Below are 16,039 nucleotides of genomic sequence, written 5' to 3' on the forward strand. Positions count from 1 at the left end.
TCAGTGTCAGTTTTTTAAGATTATAAAACACATGTATATGATTATATATATATATTAGAGTCTAAAGTGTCTCCTGTGTTTGCAGCTCGACTCTCACATAAACTGATCAGAGGCACCGTCTATGTCGTCATCCTGGCACTGTGGGCCATCGCCATGACGATCTACTACAAGGTACTAGACCAGGACTAAACCAGGACTGAACCGGGACTGAACCAGGACTGAACCAGGACTGAACCAGGACTGAACCAGAACTGAACCAAGACTGAACCAAGACTGAACCAAGACTAAACCAGGACTGAACCAGGTCTAAACCAGGACTAAACCAGGACTAAACCAGGTCTAAACCAGGACTGAACCAGGACTGAACCAGGACTGAACCAAGACTGAACCAAGACTGAACCAGGACTAAACCAGGACTAAACCAGGTCTAAACCAGGACTGAACCAGGACTGAACCAGGACTGAACCAGAACTGAACCAAGACTGAACCAAGACTGAACCAGGACTAAACCAGGACTAAACCAGGTCTAAACCAGGTCTAACCTCTGGTGTGTTTAGAGATGTCGGCGTCAGAAGAATCCGATCAGACGAACTCACCGTGTGACGTTTTCAGCTGAAAACAACGAGGTCCAGATGATGGTTCTTTAAAAACCTTCACTGCCAAAGAAAGAACTGGAGTTTATAAGATGGATGAAGATAATGAGCCGTAACTATAGTGATCAGAAAACACAGTTCATTTAGATGTTTATTCAAATGATAAAGAAGTTTCTGTATTTTCTCATTAATAATGACGTCATATCTTTGTGTCTTTAAACTTTTATGATTCATGTTTTTAATAATAATGTTTTTAAAATAGTGTATTTTATTTCTGTTTTGTACAGTATTATTGTCAGGTCTGGTTGTTGTTAGGGATGCACTGATCAGATATCGGATATCGGAGCCGATACTGGATAAAGTACGATGTCAGGTATCGGCTACAAATATCCGATACTGAACCGATCCCTGTTTTGGCTCTCGCCGCTTTAAAAACACAACTTTCACCTCCTCGAGCACGGAGTCAGTTTAAGCTCCGCAAATGTGTTTCTGACCGAGACGCAACAGCATGCTAAAGCTAGCAACAGCATGCTAAAGCTAACAACAGCATGCTAAAGCTAGCGGAATCATGCAAAAGCTAGCGGAGCCTGTTAAAGCTAACAACAGCATGCTAAAGCTAAGAACAGCATGCTAAAGCTAGCGTCAGCTAATCAAGGCCGGGACAGAAACTATGATTATGAAATTACTGATGTCACATATTTGTAATGATCCGATCACTTCATGTGAGTCGTTTATATTAAGTAAAGGATAATGTCTAGAACGCTGGTCATTATCGGGGAAAAAAGCACCGACCGGGTGAACCGGACCCCGACACGAAGCGGAGGACCCCTTCCTATAGCCGTTAGCATTAGCCAACAACCAATCTATACTGAGACTAAACTTTACATACAAATGAGTTTAAAAAAAAGAGTTGTTGTGAAGCTACGGTGGGTGTTTTCACTCCGCGATGAGAGGATGAAGCTTAACCAGAGATAGAGGTGGATACGCAGAGCAGCCACTGGGGAAGACTCAAAGATTACACAAAAATGACTCAAAGATGCGCGAGTGGCTCAGCTGCTTTTGACTAAAGAACAACATTGTAACGTGGAATGAAACTCAGAACAGTGGGTTTTGCAGAAGACCCGCCTTTAAGTGATGTTCACCGTCTCTGCATCAGAGGTGTCGGAGTAGCCAAGTATTTACTCAAGTAAAAGTAACTACTCAAGTAAGAGTGAGAGAGTACTTGGTGAAAATACTGTCGAGTTCATTTAAGATAAGATAAACCTTTATTAATCTCACAAAGCAATGATTGGTGAAAGAAACAGGAGCTTTTTAACCTCTTAACTCCCACCCCAGTTTCTTGACTGGAGCTATAGGTCAGAGAAACACCTCATTTGAAAGCTAAGACCAACAAAGCTGATCTTTTTCCTTGCTTTGCCGCCATGTTGTGATTTTTTTTAGCGCATTTTTACAACTTTTCGGCATTTTTCGACCATCACATTTTTTATCATTTTTTTAGCTTTTTTTTCCCCGTTTTTTGTCATATTTTTGCCCCGCTTTCCATCGCTTGTATTTTTGTCATTTTTTGTCACATTTTTGTCTTTTTTTTCGTCCATTTTTTATCATATTTTTGTACTTTTTTGTAATTTTTGGTCAAATTTTTATCACATTTTTGTAATTTTTTTGTCACATTTTTGTAATTTTTTTGTCACATTTTTGTAATTTTTTCCCCACATTTTTGTAATTTTTTAATCACATTTTTGTAATTTTTTTGTCCATTTTTTATCAATTTTTTGTAATTTTTTGACACATTTTTGTAATTTTTTTGTCAAATTTTTATCAAATTTGTGTCATTTTTTTGTCACATTTTTGTCATTTCTTCATCAATTTTTGGTCAATTTTTTGTGACATTTTTGCCACTTTTTCATACATTTTTTGTGACTTTTTAGTTGCATTTTTGTCATATTTTTGCCCCCCTTTTCCATTGCTTTTTTGTCATTATTTTCTCGTATTTTTGTCCATTTTTTGTCGCTGTTTTTATGCTTTTGTTGTTGCGCTTTCCTTGTTTTTGTCTCATTTTTTGTCGCCTTTTTCCAGAAGTTTCCCGTTTTGAGTAATGACAAACTGGAGAAAATGTGCTCCGTTCAGGTGGGGGTTAAGAGGTTAAATTTAACATGAAGCTTTAGTGACTTTGTGATTTAGAGTCAAACATAAAGTATAAATACTGTTACTTCAAAATAGTAGTTCTGATTAAATGACTGTTAGAATAAAACTGTGTTCCCAAAGTGACTTGAGTAAATGTACTTGAGTAGTTTCCGTCTCCCTCTGAATGTAGTCGGTCGGTGACGCTCGGTGGGATTTATAAAGATTCTTTTTCCTTTTGTGCCAGTATTCTCTTAAAGTGAACGTCTCCTGCAGACGGGGCTTAAAAACAGTGAAAACATTCTTTTGGAAACTGAAGTTTGATCGTTTTAAATCCTGTCTCTGTAAGAATGAAATAGTCAGAATGAAACACAGGAGAAAGAGCTGGAGCTCCTCCTGCTGGCAGCTGTAGGAATAACTTCAGTTTTGATCGACGGCCTGGTTTACAGCTTCAGCTCGGCCTGAGAAACTCACTCTGAACCCACGTCATGTTGGATTATGGAATTATAAAACGACAATAACACGATTCTAATCAGGAAGTGCAGAACGAAGCGCTGACGCTGTAGAAGAAGAAACAGCCACATTGAACAGCTTTGTCCCAGGATGAACTCAAAACAAAGCGAATGTAGTGAAATACTGAGGTAAAGCTCAGAACAGTGGGTTTTGCAGGATATGTTCACTTTAAAGCTTTGTGAATGTTTCCGTTTGCTTTGTGTGATGAAGAATCAATAAAAGTGTAAAACTATATCACGTCCTGTCGAGTCTGTTCCTGCTGTGGAGTCGTTTATGTCGTCAGTGACTCTGAGATGCTGTTGAAAGTACAGCAGTGCCATGTTTGCAAACTGTGGAAGAACATCAGGGTCTCATTTATAAAACTCTCTGCCTATAAGAGTCCGTACGAGCAAAACCCAAACCGTATGTGCAGCACCGAGTAATGTCCCCTTCACTGACTCCTCCTCAGGACACGCCCCCTGCACGCCTCCATAGCACCATATATGGACATGAGGTGGTGAGAGAGAGAGGGAGGTGAATGAGGAGGAGAGTCCGGGTGGTGAGTAGGGCTGGGTAGCGTTAAACGGTTCCTACTTGGTACCGACCGAAAAGCTCCAGTAGGGGGCGGTATCGAAAAACGTGCTAATTTTCGGTACTTTTTCTCTCCAAACGTCAATAAATGATCCGCAGTGAGTCTAAAAAAAGCCTGAACTCATGAGCAGCTTCAGCACAAATGCAGAAGCAAAGCTGTATCTCACACTTCAGTCATTATCAGAGATGGCAGAGCCGCGGTCTGAGCCAGGACTAAACCAGGACTAAACCAGGACTAAACCAGGACTAGGAATAATCATTTTTTTGTAATTTTTTTGTCACATTTTTTGTCGTTTTTTGGGTCATTTTTTGTCACATTTTTTGTCAATTTCTTTGTCAATTTTTTGTCACATTTTTGTCAATTTTTTCGTCACCTTTTCGTCAAAGTTTTCTCACTTTTTCGTCACATCTTCATCGTTGTTTTCGTCTCAGTTCTGTCGCTCTTTTCCAGAAGCTTTTGGACTGGGGGTAAAGCCAAACTGGAGAAAATGTGCTCGGTTCAGGTGGGAGTTAAGGGGTTGAAAAATAAATAAACTAACGACCAGTAACCCTGGGGAAGACGGCTGTACCAATAAAGACTGACTGATTGAGTGAGTGGATTAAGACTGTCCACAGGGAAATGAAAAGCATCAGCAGCTTCACGACTGGGAGTGACTGACGTCTGATAAATAACGCTGTTGTTAGTAAAACAGGGGCCGCTCTTTCCACATTTTGATTTCTCGTCACCGCAGCCCAGTCTTTGTTCCCGGTGTGGAGAGTCTTTAGAGTCTGTTTCCTCAGGTCTACGACAGGAACACGAGGAGCACCAGGAGGAGGGAGCAGGAGAGGCTGACCGCGCCCGACCTCAGCAGCACCTCCACGGGGTAATGGTCGCTCACATCCAGGGCCTGCACACACACAGAGAGAGGGTTACAGAGGCGCCACACCGAAGCGACGCCCCCGACCACCAGGTCTCTCAACGGACCCGGTGATGGTCTGTTGAGAGACCTGGTGATGGGGCGAAAAAAGTGACGAAAAAATGACAAAAATGTGACAAAAAATTACAAAAAATTGACCAAAAACATGTCAAAAAAAGACAAAAAAATGACAAAAATGAAAACAAATGATTTTTTAAAAAAAAATAAAAAAAAATATAAAAAATGACAAAAAAATAGACAAAAAAAGATTTAAAAAAGACAAAAAATAGACAAAAAATAGACAAAAAATGATTAAAAAATGACAAAAAATAGACAAAAACAAATGATTTTTTTAAAAAAAATAAAAAAAAATATAAAAAATGACAAAAAAATAGACAAAAAAAGATTAAAAAATGACTAAAAAATGACAAAAAAAGACAAAAAAAGACAAAAAATAGACAAAAAATAGACAAAAAATGATTAAAAAATGACAAAAAATAGACAAAAAATGATTAAAAAAAAGACAAAAAAAGACAAAAAAATTGACAAAAATAGACAAAAAATGATTAAAAAATGACAAATAAAGACAAAAAAAGACCAAAAAATGACAAAAAATAGACACAAAATGATTTAAAAAATGTCAAAAAAGACAAAAAATGAAAACAAATGATTTTAAAAAAAAAAGTCAAAAAAATGATAAAAAAATGACACAAAAATGACTAAAAAAAAGATTAAAAAATGACTAAAAAAAGACAAGATGACAAAAAATTGACCAAAAAAAAGACCAAAAAATGACAAAAAATAGACACAAAATGATTAAAAAAATGACGAAAAAAACACAAAAAATGATTTAAAAAAATAAAAAAAAATGACAAAATGACCAAAAAAATAACAAAAAAATGACAAAAAATTGACCAAAATGACAAAAAAAGACTTTTTTTTTTTTTCATGACAAAAAAAGACAAAAAAAAAGACAAAAAAGTTACAAAATGAGTTGAAACCCCCATCAAAAAAGATGGAGAAAAAAATGTGATGACGGGAGGAAAAAGATCCATTTAGATGAGTTTTGTAGATCTTAGCTTGAGGTGCTACACTGGCCTACAGGATTTGGGTAAAGCTGAACTGGAGAAAATGCTCTCGGTTCAGGCGGGAGTTAAGAGGTTAAACATGATTCTATGAACACAGACATTTATATGGTTAGTCTGGTGTTATAAGTGATTTGCCTCAGGTGCTCTGTGGAGCGGGTCACACTGTTTTTAATGCAGGCTACTAGTTACCATAGATATGCACTAGCCTAGCACTAGCCTAGCGCCGCTAAACTCTTCAAATATAAGAACTGCACGAATACAAAAAAAATATATCTCCAGAAATCAGCAACACTCTGGATAACTAGGAAATGAGGCCCTATGTCAAAAGTCCTGAAATATCCCTTTAAGGCGAGCTAATGGGAGTCACGGCGATGGAATCAGATTGTTGGCGGTGAGTTCTTTACCTCGTCCTCTGTGAGCCTGAACTCCTCCTGGAAGTTGAAGGCCCTGGCGGACGACGGCACGACGGCGTCCGACAACTTCCTCCCGTTCACCACAATCCTAAAGACGCAAAGTTTATATTTTGTATGAATTTGCTTCAAGAAATGTGAGAGATTTATGTGTTTGATTTATGTATAAAGTCTGATCTTTTCTTGCAAATGAGATGTTACATAATCATTATCAATTACATCTAAACGGAACAAGTGTTACTGGACATTAAAGGGACGATACGGAGTTTAAAAATGTTACAATGAAGTATTTTATATGTATTTTTTATAAAGTGATCTGATCTTTACAAACATGTTGTATCAGCTGCTTTTTATAAACTAAAATACAAACAACTGGTGACTCAATTGGTGACCCAAAATATTTCATGTTTTTCATGTTTTTAGGTCAGTGGTTCCAAACGTGCCCCCTCCAAAGCTTATCTACAAAACAAGAAAGTATTTTGAAAGTGTAATATGTACATTTATTTGCTACTTTATACTACTTTAACCCCTTAACTCCCACCTGAACCGAGCACATTTTCTCCAGTTTGGCTTTACCCCAGTCCAAAAGCTTCTGGAAAAAAGGTGGGAAAATAGCGACAGAACTGAGACGAAAACAATGATGAAGATGTGACAAAAAAGACAAAAAATTGAGCAAAAAATAAATAAATAAATGACAAAAAAAGGATTAAAAAAACGACAAAAAAATGAAAAAAAAAGGATTAAAAAAAGACAAAAAAATGACAAAAAAAATGATTAAAAATGATTAAAAATGACAAAAAATTACAAAAAATAATTAAAAAATGATTAAAAATGACAAAAAATTACAAAAAATAATTAAAAAATGATTAAAAATGACAAAAAATGATTAAAAAAAAGACAAAAAATGACAATAAAATGACAAAAAATGATTAAAAAATGACAACAAAATGATTAAAAATGACAAAAAATGACAAAAAATGACAAAGAATGATTAAAAAATGACAACAAAATGACAAAAAATGACCAAAAAAATTATTAAAAAATGACAAAAAAAAGAACAAAAAAAAAATTATTAAAAAAATGACAAAAAAGTGGAAAAACGGTGGCCTATTCCTTTAAGTCTGTGTTGACTAGAAAACGATTAATCGAATACTAAAATAGTTGACAACTATTTCAATAATCGATTCGTTGTTTCAGCCCTAAAGGAGAGCGACTCATTAGCACGACTTTGTGACTTTGATTCTGACCCTCCACTTGTTTTTTACTGTCTCTGGGAAAAACATAAATCAGGACCTGTGCCTGTGATACTGCCTTTTTTCCAGGATCGCCCCCGATATCCGAGTATCAGATATCGGCGCATCCTCATAGTTCACCTGTCGTAGGCGCAGGAGGTGCTGGCCCTCACGGTGGTGTCGGTGTCCTCCGGGAGGAGCCACTTCAGGTCCGGGTCCGTGATGAGGCGGACTTTCTTGCGGTTCTTCTTGGCCAAGTATCCGCAGTCGGCGTTAAAGTCTCCCAGCAGCATGATGTTCTGACAGGACACAGGAGGGTTTTCCAAGAGTTTGAATCTGATTTCACGGTTTTCCATCACACTTAAAGGCATCACTTTTGGCACGATGAACCGAACAAATCAACAAAGAAAGTAAATAACGTTCTGCGATCTAAACTGCTGAATTACAGAGTAAAGTCACAGATATATTTTCCTGCTCGTACCTCGGTTTTCCACATCTTCCTGACGTCCTGCAGAACGTCGTACAGAGCGTCCATCTCCTTCGTGGCGTTGGTCGGCGACGTGTGCTGCGGTATCAGAACAAACTCCTGAATCTCTGCGGACACGAGCGACAGACGTCAGTGAGCTGTCCCGCTCCCAAACGATACATAAAGAACTCCTGGTTAGTGAGATGTGTCTGATATAAAGGTTTAATAGCGATTACATTTACTCGAGACGCAGAAGTCTGTTGATTATGAGGATTAAACATCGAGGAGCCGTGCATTATACAGTTTTAATGCACAACGTGGAGGCAGGAGGTCAGGTGTTCCTCCGCGAAGTGCATTAAAACTGTAGAATGCTGATGTTTAATACACTTATCCACTTTAAAGTCTGGGACAGAAGGTTTTTTTACATATATTTTAAGCTGTTTGTTTAACCACTTAACTCCCACACATTTTCTCCAGTTTGGCATTAAACCAGTCCAAAAGCTTCTGGAAAAAAGGTGTGAAAATAGCAACAAAACTGAGACGAAAACAATGATGGAAATGTGAGAAAAAAGCGAGGAAAAATTGACAAAAAAGTGACAAAAAATTGACCAAAAAAATGACAAAAATGTGACAAAAATGTGATACAAATTTGACAAAAAAATTACGAAAAAATGACAAAAATGTGACAAAAATGTGATAAAAAAAATGACAAAAAATGACAAAAATGTGACAAAAATGTGATAAAAATGTGACAAAAATGTGACAAAAATTTACAAAAATGTGATAAAATTTTGACCAAAAAAATGACAAAAATGTGACAAAATGTGATTTAAAAAAGTTACAAAAATGTGACAAAAATGTGATAAAAAATATGACAAAATATTGACAAAAATGTGACAAAAATGTGATAAAAAATGTGACAAAAAATTGACAAAAAATGAACAAAAAATGACAAAAATGTGATAAAAATTTGACAAAAAATTGACGAAAAAAGTTCCAAAAATGAGTTGAATACCCAACAAAAAAATCTGATGCCGTGAGGAAAAAGATCCTCTCGGTTCAGGTGGGAGTTAAGAGGTTAAGCAGTCGTAGCTAGCACTAGCTAACCGTTAGCATTAGCCTGATGCTAACGTGTAGCATCATGTTAGCATTCTCTGTTATTAGTTATAGTATTTATGGGCTGTTGAATCACTTTGCTCCTCCCCAATGTCTTTGTGTCTTTATTTAGTAGAAACTATATTCATATTTCAGCGTTTGTTAAAGTAGTTTTTGAATAATTAGAGAAAGTTTAAATATTTCTCCAAATTGTTTTCCCCCTCAACTGTTTTTAAACATGACCATATATGGGCGATTCCAGAGATGCCGTCTGTCGAATGTGATTTAACTGTTTTTAGACGATCTGTGCGTTACACAGCTTTAACGCTCGCCAGTCAGCCAATCAGAATCGAGCATGAACCCAGGACATGGTCGATTCTGTTAAAGCTGGACTGGAGAAAACGCTCTCTGTAAAGACGGAGGTTAAAGGTAAAAAAACGCACCAGTCTTGGGGGCTCTGAATCTGACCACAAAGGGCTCTCGGGCGAAGGCGTCTCTGTCTCCGGGACGATCGTCTGGAAACTGGTATTTCCCCGTGACCGACACCGAGCCCGTCCTGAACCCCAACAGCAACAACAGTCAGGAAGAGTTACACAGAAGTAAAACATTGTGTGTTCGAGCGTCACCTGTAGAAGAAGGCGTACTGCTCCTGGTACGCCTCCGACCTGCCGAGCCGCTCGCTGGCCACGTAGTCGTACTGCTCTCTGCTCTCTCTGCGGACGGGACATGGAGGTTAAATTAGAATAACTGCCTTGTATAAAATGTCTCTCTCAAAATGGCTGTAGTGAATGTCTTGAAATAGGCCTCTGTCTCTTTAAGAACCTCTGAGCCTTTAGACACGCCCCCTCCACACGCTGTCTGTGGCATCAGTGGGGAGGGGGTTCTGCTGAGGAGCAGTGGTTGGTTACTCGGCTGGTGACCAAAGCTCGGAGGCGTCTCCAGGAGGTGGGGGCGTTCCTAGGAGGACTCAGGCAAACCTATCCCTAAAATGGCCGCCATCAGAGTTTTTACAGATTACTCAGAAATACGTGAATGTGCCAAGGCAACACTTCAGGCATGTTTTTAATGAGGGAGTGACAGAATAACATGATGGAAAGCTTGAACCTCTTAACTCCCACCTGAACCGAGCACATTTTCTCCAGCTTTACCCCAATCCAAAAGCTTCTGGAAAAAAGGTGTGAAAATAGCGACAAAACTGAGACGAAAACAAGGGCGAAAATGTGAAAAAAGGGAGAAAAAATTGACGAAAAAGTGACAAAAAATGTACAAAAAAATGACAAAAATGGACAAAAATTTGACAAAAAAGTGAGAAAAATTTGACGAAAAATTGAGGAAAAAATGGATGAAAAAGTGCCAAGAATTTGACCCAAAAAAATGCGAATAATTTGACCAAAAAGTGACAAAAAAGTCCCGAAAATTTCACAAAGACGAGACGACTGCCCAACAAAAAAAGTGATGAAAAAAAATCTGATGACGTGAGGAAAAAGATCAATTTAGTTTTGTAGGTCTTTCAAATGAGGCGTCACACTGGCCTACAGGATTTGGGTAAAGCTGAACTGGAGAAAATGCTCTCGGTTCAGGCGGGAGTTAAGAGGTTAAGAGTGGACACATCCTGCATATGGGGCTTAAAAACAGACTTTCAAACATTATACTGGAATCTCAGCCGTGTATTTTGATATTCCAGGGAGACTGTTTTCGATTCCCACCCCTAACAATAAGAATGTCTCTGTCTTTTCACATTTCTATATTTGTGATGTAAAAGGAAGTGCGTGTTGTGTGACCGTGGTCTGAGCACCTGTTGATCTGTGAGAGCAGCTTGGGCAGAGCCTTCTGTTTACTGTCCCTCACCTCCTGCAGCAAGATCACGTCACAGCGAGTCACGATCTGAAACGCCAGAACAGAGGACGTGAAAAACAGCAACAAACAGACCATCCCTTATTCAAGTAAGTACGAGCTTTATTTATCATTGTACAAGACAAAATAGTGTTCAGGTGTTTGTCCTGGGAAACTGTAGCACCCGGAGGAAACCTGTCTGCCGTGGTGCCTCTTCAGTGTCTCAGAAGAAGACATCTGTAGGTCTCAAATGTCCTTAGCTCATAAGCTGCTGTTTGTTTACTTTAACCTCTTACCACCCGCCTAAACCAAATGCATTCTGTCCTCTTTGGCTGTTATATAGGCCTGTGTCACACCTCATTTGAAAGCTAAGACCCACAAAACTGACCCTTTTCCTTGTGTTGTTGCTGTGTTGTGTCACCTTTTTTATGTTTTTTTTTTTCTTTTCATTTTTGTCACATTTTTGTCACTCTTTGGTTGAGCTTTTGTTTTGATGCTTTTTTCCCAAGAAGCGTTTTGATTAGGGTAAAGCCAAACTGGAGAAGTTCAGGTAAGAACTTTATCTCAGTGTGGAGAAACGGTGGCCAGTTCCCTTAACATTTCTAGGAAAAAACAGATTTTGATCAAAACTAGCCTCTGTTAGCTTAGGATTTTCCAGGAACCGAGGCACGTAGAATTGAACCGTTTTCACCTACCTAGAGCTTAGAATCTCATCTTTCAAACGAGCCATTGCATGTGTCCATAGCTATAACATAGAATACGCTGTGGTGCTACAAATGTCATGAAAAATGGTCTGGATTGTTGGCTCTGCAGCTAAATCCCCAAAACAATGCAGGACTCAATGTGTTAAGATTAGATTTTACTTTCCTGCAGACGTTATTTACTTGACTTTGAAACTTCAAGTGTTTATCTAGGATTATGCCCAAGTGTTTTGTTTCCTGAAGCTCCTGAATGGGTTGATGGTCTGTCAGGAGACCTCTGGTCTTTGCCATTGTCGTCACTTTTTATTTCCCTTATGTGTTTTTGTCACTTTTTTTTATTACTTTTTTTGCTGTTCTTTTGTCACTTTTTGCTGGATTTTTCTGTCTTTTTTTCCCCTGGATTTCTGTCTTTTTTTTTGCTGAATTTTTGTCTTTTTTTGCTGGATTTTTGTCATTTTTTGCTGTTTTTTTTGTCTTTTTTGCTGTTTTTTTTGTCTTTTTTTGCTGGATTTTTGACATTTTTTGCTGTTTTTTTTTTGTCTTTTTTGCTGTTTTTTTGTCTTTTTTTCTGATGTCATTTTTTTTCTGGATTTTTGTCTTTTTTCTGCTGGATTTTTGTCTTTTTTTTTCGCTTTTTTGGGTCACTTTTTAGCGCTTTGTTGTTGTGTTCACATCCTCATTTTCTTTTTTTATCACTGTTTTGAAGAAGCTTTTAGATTTGGAGAACTTGGAGAGCAGGAGAAAACATGTTCAGGTGGGAGTTAAGAGGTTAAGCCCTGACAGTAACCTGGAAGATCATTTATACACATTGAAAACAGTATCGGTCCAATAACTGACCCTTGAGGCACATCCTATCAGTGAAAAACTCGCTCTCACCTTCACGAGAGACTTCATGACGACGCCGTCCTTGGACTTGGAGTCTCCGAAGTGATGCGCGTTGAAGGCACAGATCCTGAAGGCGGCGGCGCAGCGGAGCTCACAGGCCGCGAGGAGGGCGGACAGCAGCAGGGGGCGCCAGAGAGCAGCCATCGCAGCCAACGGGGAAACAGACGCCCTGGGAGGTAAAGAGAGAGATTAGCTTTGATTACTGGCTCCAAAAGTCAAAGGTACAATTTCTCTAATACTGTAACTGTATTATTATTGTGAGCTCAAGACAAAAAGAATTGTCCTGAGGCTAAACTTGTATTAAATCGTAGCGGATTTTGTTCTGTCATGTCCCGGGACGTGTTTTCTCCAAATTCCAGGGCCGTCCGCCTTTACTATTTTGGGAATATTGTCGTCCTCCTGTTGCTAATTATTCAATTCCAAATTAGCTGAATAAATAAAGTGTTGTTACAATGTGGAGATAAAGTCGTGAGATATGAGTCACAGAGCTGAAGAAGCCAACATTTTTCATCTTATTTTTGTCACTTTTTTGCTGCATTTTTTATGACTTTTTTGCTGCATTTTTATCACTTTTTTGCTGCATTTTTATCACTTTTTGCTGCATTTTTGTCACTTTTTAATTACTATTTGTTGCATTTTTGTCACTTTTTTATTACTATTTGTTGCATTTTTGTCACTTTTTTGCTGGATTTTTTATCACTTTTTTGCTGCATTTTTTATCACTTTTTTGCTGCATTTTTGTCACTTTTTTATTACTATTTGTTGCATTTTTGTCACTTTTTTGCGGCATTTTTTATCACTTTTTTGCTGCATTTTTATCACTTTTTTATTACTATTTGTTGCATTTTTGTCACTTTTTTTGCTGCATTTTTTATCACTTTTTTGCTGCATTTTTGTCACTTTTTTATTACTATTTGTTGCATTTTTGTCACTTTTTTGCTGCATTTTTATCACTTTTTTATTACTATTTGTTGCATTTTTGTCACTTTTTTTGCTGCATTTTTTATCACTTTTTTGCTGCATTTTTGTCACTTTTTTATTACTATTTGTTGCATTTTTGTCACTTTTTTGCTGCATTTTTATCACTTTTTTGCTGGATTTGTGTCACTTTTTTGCTGAATTTTTATCACTTTTTTGCTGCATTTTTTATCACTTTTTTGCTGCATTTTTATCACTTTTTTGCTGCATTTTTGTCACTTTTTTATTACTATTTGTTGCATTTTTGTCACTTTTTTGCAGCATTTTTTATCACTTTTTTGCTGCATTTTTATCACTTTTTTGTTGCATTTTTATCACTTTTTTGCTGCATTTTTTTATCACTTTTTTTGCTGCATTTTTGTCACTTTTTTACTACTTTTTTGTTGCATTTTTGTCACTTTTTGCTGCTCTTTTCTGTTGCATTTTAATCCTCACTTTCTTCTAATTTTTTGTCACTGTTTTGATGCTTTTTTCCCCCCAAGAGGCTATCATATTTGGAGATTTTGGAGAACTGGAGAAAACATGCCCAGGTGGGAGTTAAGAGGTTAATGCCCTATGGAGACCCTTTTTATACCAGGGCTCACAATTCATCAAAAGATAATTGATCATTAACAGATGATTAATAATGGATTTATCACACACTGAAAGTATTGTATCTGCACTCTGACCTTTTACTGTAATTGATTGTTTTTTATGTCGATGTTTTATTGATTTGATCTGTTTTCTTGTAATTTTACTCAACTGTAACTGTACAAATAAACTTGCCTTGCCTATCATCAGAAAAAGAAGACAAATGTAGCCTTCACTGCCTTCATTCAGTGCTTTATCAAATTATAGATTTCGATACCAAACTCATAGTTCTAATAAAACTCTCAGTCTGGGCTGCAAAAACAAATTAACCTCTTAACTCCCGCCTGACCTGAGAGGATCTTTTTCCTCACGTCATCAGATTTTTTTTTCAATAATTTTTTTGTTGGGTGTTCAACTCATTTTTTTTTTTTTTTACTTTTTTGTCTTTTTTTTTCACATTTGTATCAATTTTTTTTTCTTTTTTTTGTCTTTTTATTTTTTTTAAATTTTTGTTACATTTTGGTCATTTTTTTCCACATTTTTGTACGTTTTTTTGTCAAACTTCTATCACATTTTTGTCAAATTTTTATTACATTTTTTTTTTCTTTTTTTTGTCATATTTTTGTAATTTTTTGGTAATTTTTTGACACATTTTTTTTTCATTTTTTCATCAATTTTTTTTTACCAACTTTTTGTTAAATTTTGGTCATTTTTTGCCCATTTTTTTTCATTTTTTGGTCAATTTCTTGTGACATTTTTGCCACTTTTTCATCAATTTCTCATCACTTTTTTGTCACATTTCCATCATTGTTTTCGTCTCAGTTTTGTTGCTATTTTCTCACCTTTTTTCCAGAAGCTTTTGGATTGGGGTAAAGCCAAACTGGAGAAAATGTGCTCGGTTCAGGTGGGAGTTAAGGGGTTAAACAGTTCTAATGTTCACACACTGGACTTGACCATTACAACAGGAGCCCAATACACTTTACTGAATCTCACATATTCATATTCACTTCTGGTTGTAGCCACTCGTAAATGAGGAAGTTGCAAGATTAACAAAGGACTTCTATATTTAGAGCAGGATGACAAAAGGAAAAACTGATGACTCGTTAGAAATGAAACATGACAGTTGGCGCAAAACACGTCCGGACACGTCCATCAAAACACACATTATCCATCAGGAAACGTCTTTAATCTACGCTCAGCCGCTTCACTCACTAAACACGTTTGTTCTTCGACTTGACGTTTCCCCACGCGCTGTTTTTACCGCGCGTAAATCCAACCGCGACCGCGAACAACGGCTGCGCACTTTTACGCACGGCCGCAAACGCGCGTAAAACTCATCCAAACGTGGTTTTCCTGAAGATTTACGGTGAATAGTGAAGTTAGAGTTGAAAGCCGTGACTCACCCGTGTGTTCCTCGGTCTCGCTCTCGCTACATCGGACTGAAGCGGTTCGTTTCCTCCGCCTTCAGTGAAACCCGAGCGTCTGGGCGGGACGTCAGCAGCTGCTCACGGGCCCCACGCGCACGGCTTTATCTGATCCAAATGTGACTTTTTTCTTTTTACACAGGGTTTATGCGAGGTCAGATGTGTTGATTGTTAATGTTATTTTCATATATTTGAACTATGTTTTTGATCAAATACTAAATACAGGCATGTAGAGGGAGGGAGGGGCAATGGGATATTTTTAAACTAAATTGGAAACAGACCAACTTTTGGGCAAAACATTATAATAAAAACTGTTTTCATGAACTGTTGCCACTATAAAAATGAAGCAGTGTCATTATTCTTCAAATACATCCACATTAAAGGCCTGTTGGAATCAATGTTTTATAAATGGTACATGGACTCAACTTATAAAACACTTTATAATGAGGAACCAGTCACCCATTCACTCACACACAGGTGTACGCAGACACTGGAGGAAAGGAGGGTGAAGTGTCTTGCCCAAGGACACAACAAGAGTGTGTGTCAGTCTCAATGACTGAATGACTTGCTTTACTTTGTGGCTACAGCGTAAAAAAAAAGATATTTTTTCATCCAAGTTTAAAGTGATTTGACTGGACTGGATCACAGACTGGACGGTCTGTGA

General features: G+C 37.5%; 2 protein-coding genes across 2 annotated transcripts in view; one reads left to right on the plus strand and one right to left on the minus strand.

Moving 5' to 3' along the window:
- Positions 1-741, plus strand: part of LOC306981220 (uncharacterized protein) — a 76,346-nt gene extending 75,605 nt beyond the window's left edge. The window contains exons 12-13 of the mRNA XM_079580782.1: positions 86-171; positions 558-741. Coding sequence (XP_079436908.1) covers positions 86-171; positions 558-647 — 176 coding nt within the window. The 3' untranslated portion in view covers positions 648-741. The remainder of the gene's footprint in view (positions 1-85; positions 172-557) is intronic.
- Positions 742-4,563: 3,822 nt separating this feature from the next.
- dnase1l1 (deoxyribonuclease I-like 1) lies at positions 4,564-15,451 on the minus strand. Its single transcript, XM_079581216.1, has 9 exons — positions 15,355-15,451; positions 12,395-12,572; positions 10,780-10,868; positions 9,611-9,697; positions 9,428-9,540; positions 7,905-8,017; positions 7,565-7,722; positions 6,186-6,282; positions 4,564-4,684 (listed from the first exon to the last, which is right to left on the minus strand). The coding sequence occupies exons 2-9, from the start codon at positions 12,545-12,547 to the stop codon at positions 4,580-4,582; spliced, it is 915 nt and encodes a 304-aa protein (XP_079437342.1). The 5' UTR covers positions 12,548-12,572; positions 15,355-15,451; the 3' UTR covers positions 4,564-4,579.
- Between the last annotated feature and the right edge of the window lie 588 nt (positions 15,452-16,039).

The sequence above is a fragment of the Gobius niger genome (genome assembly GCF_951799975.1).
Source record: "Gobius niger genome assembly, chromosome: 22".
In the NCBI taxonomy this organism is placed as follows: domain Eukaryota; kingdom Metazoa; phylum Chordata; class Actinopteri; order Gobiiformes; family Gobiidae; genus Gobius; species Gobius niger.

Excerpts from the sequence above, each read along its gene's own strand:
- dnase1l1 (XM_079581216.1), bottom strand. The coding sequence starts at position 12,547 with ATGGCTGCTCTCTGGCGCCCCCTGCTGCTGTCCGCCCTCCTCGCGGCC. Across the intron at positions 10,869-12,394 it reads TCATGAAGTCTCTCGTGAAG|ATCGTGACTCGCTGTGACGT; the intron begins GTGAGAGCGAGT and ends CTGGCGTTTCAG. Across the intron at positions 8,018-9,427 it reads ATTCAGAGCCCCCAAGACTG|AGATTCAGGAGTTTGTTCTG; the intron begins GTGCGTTTTTTT and ends TCGTGTCCGCAG.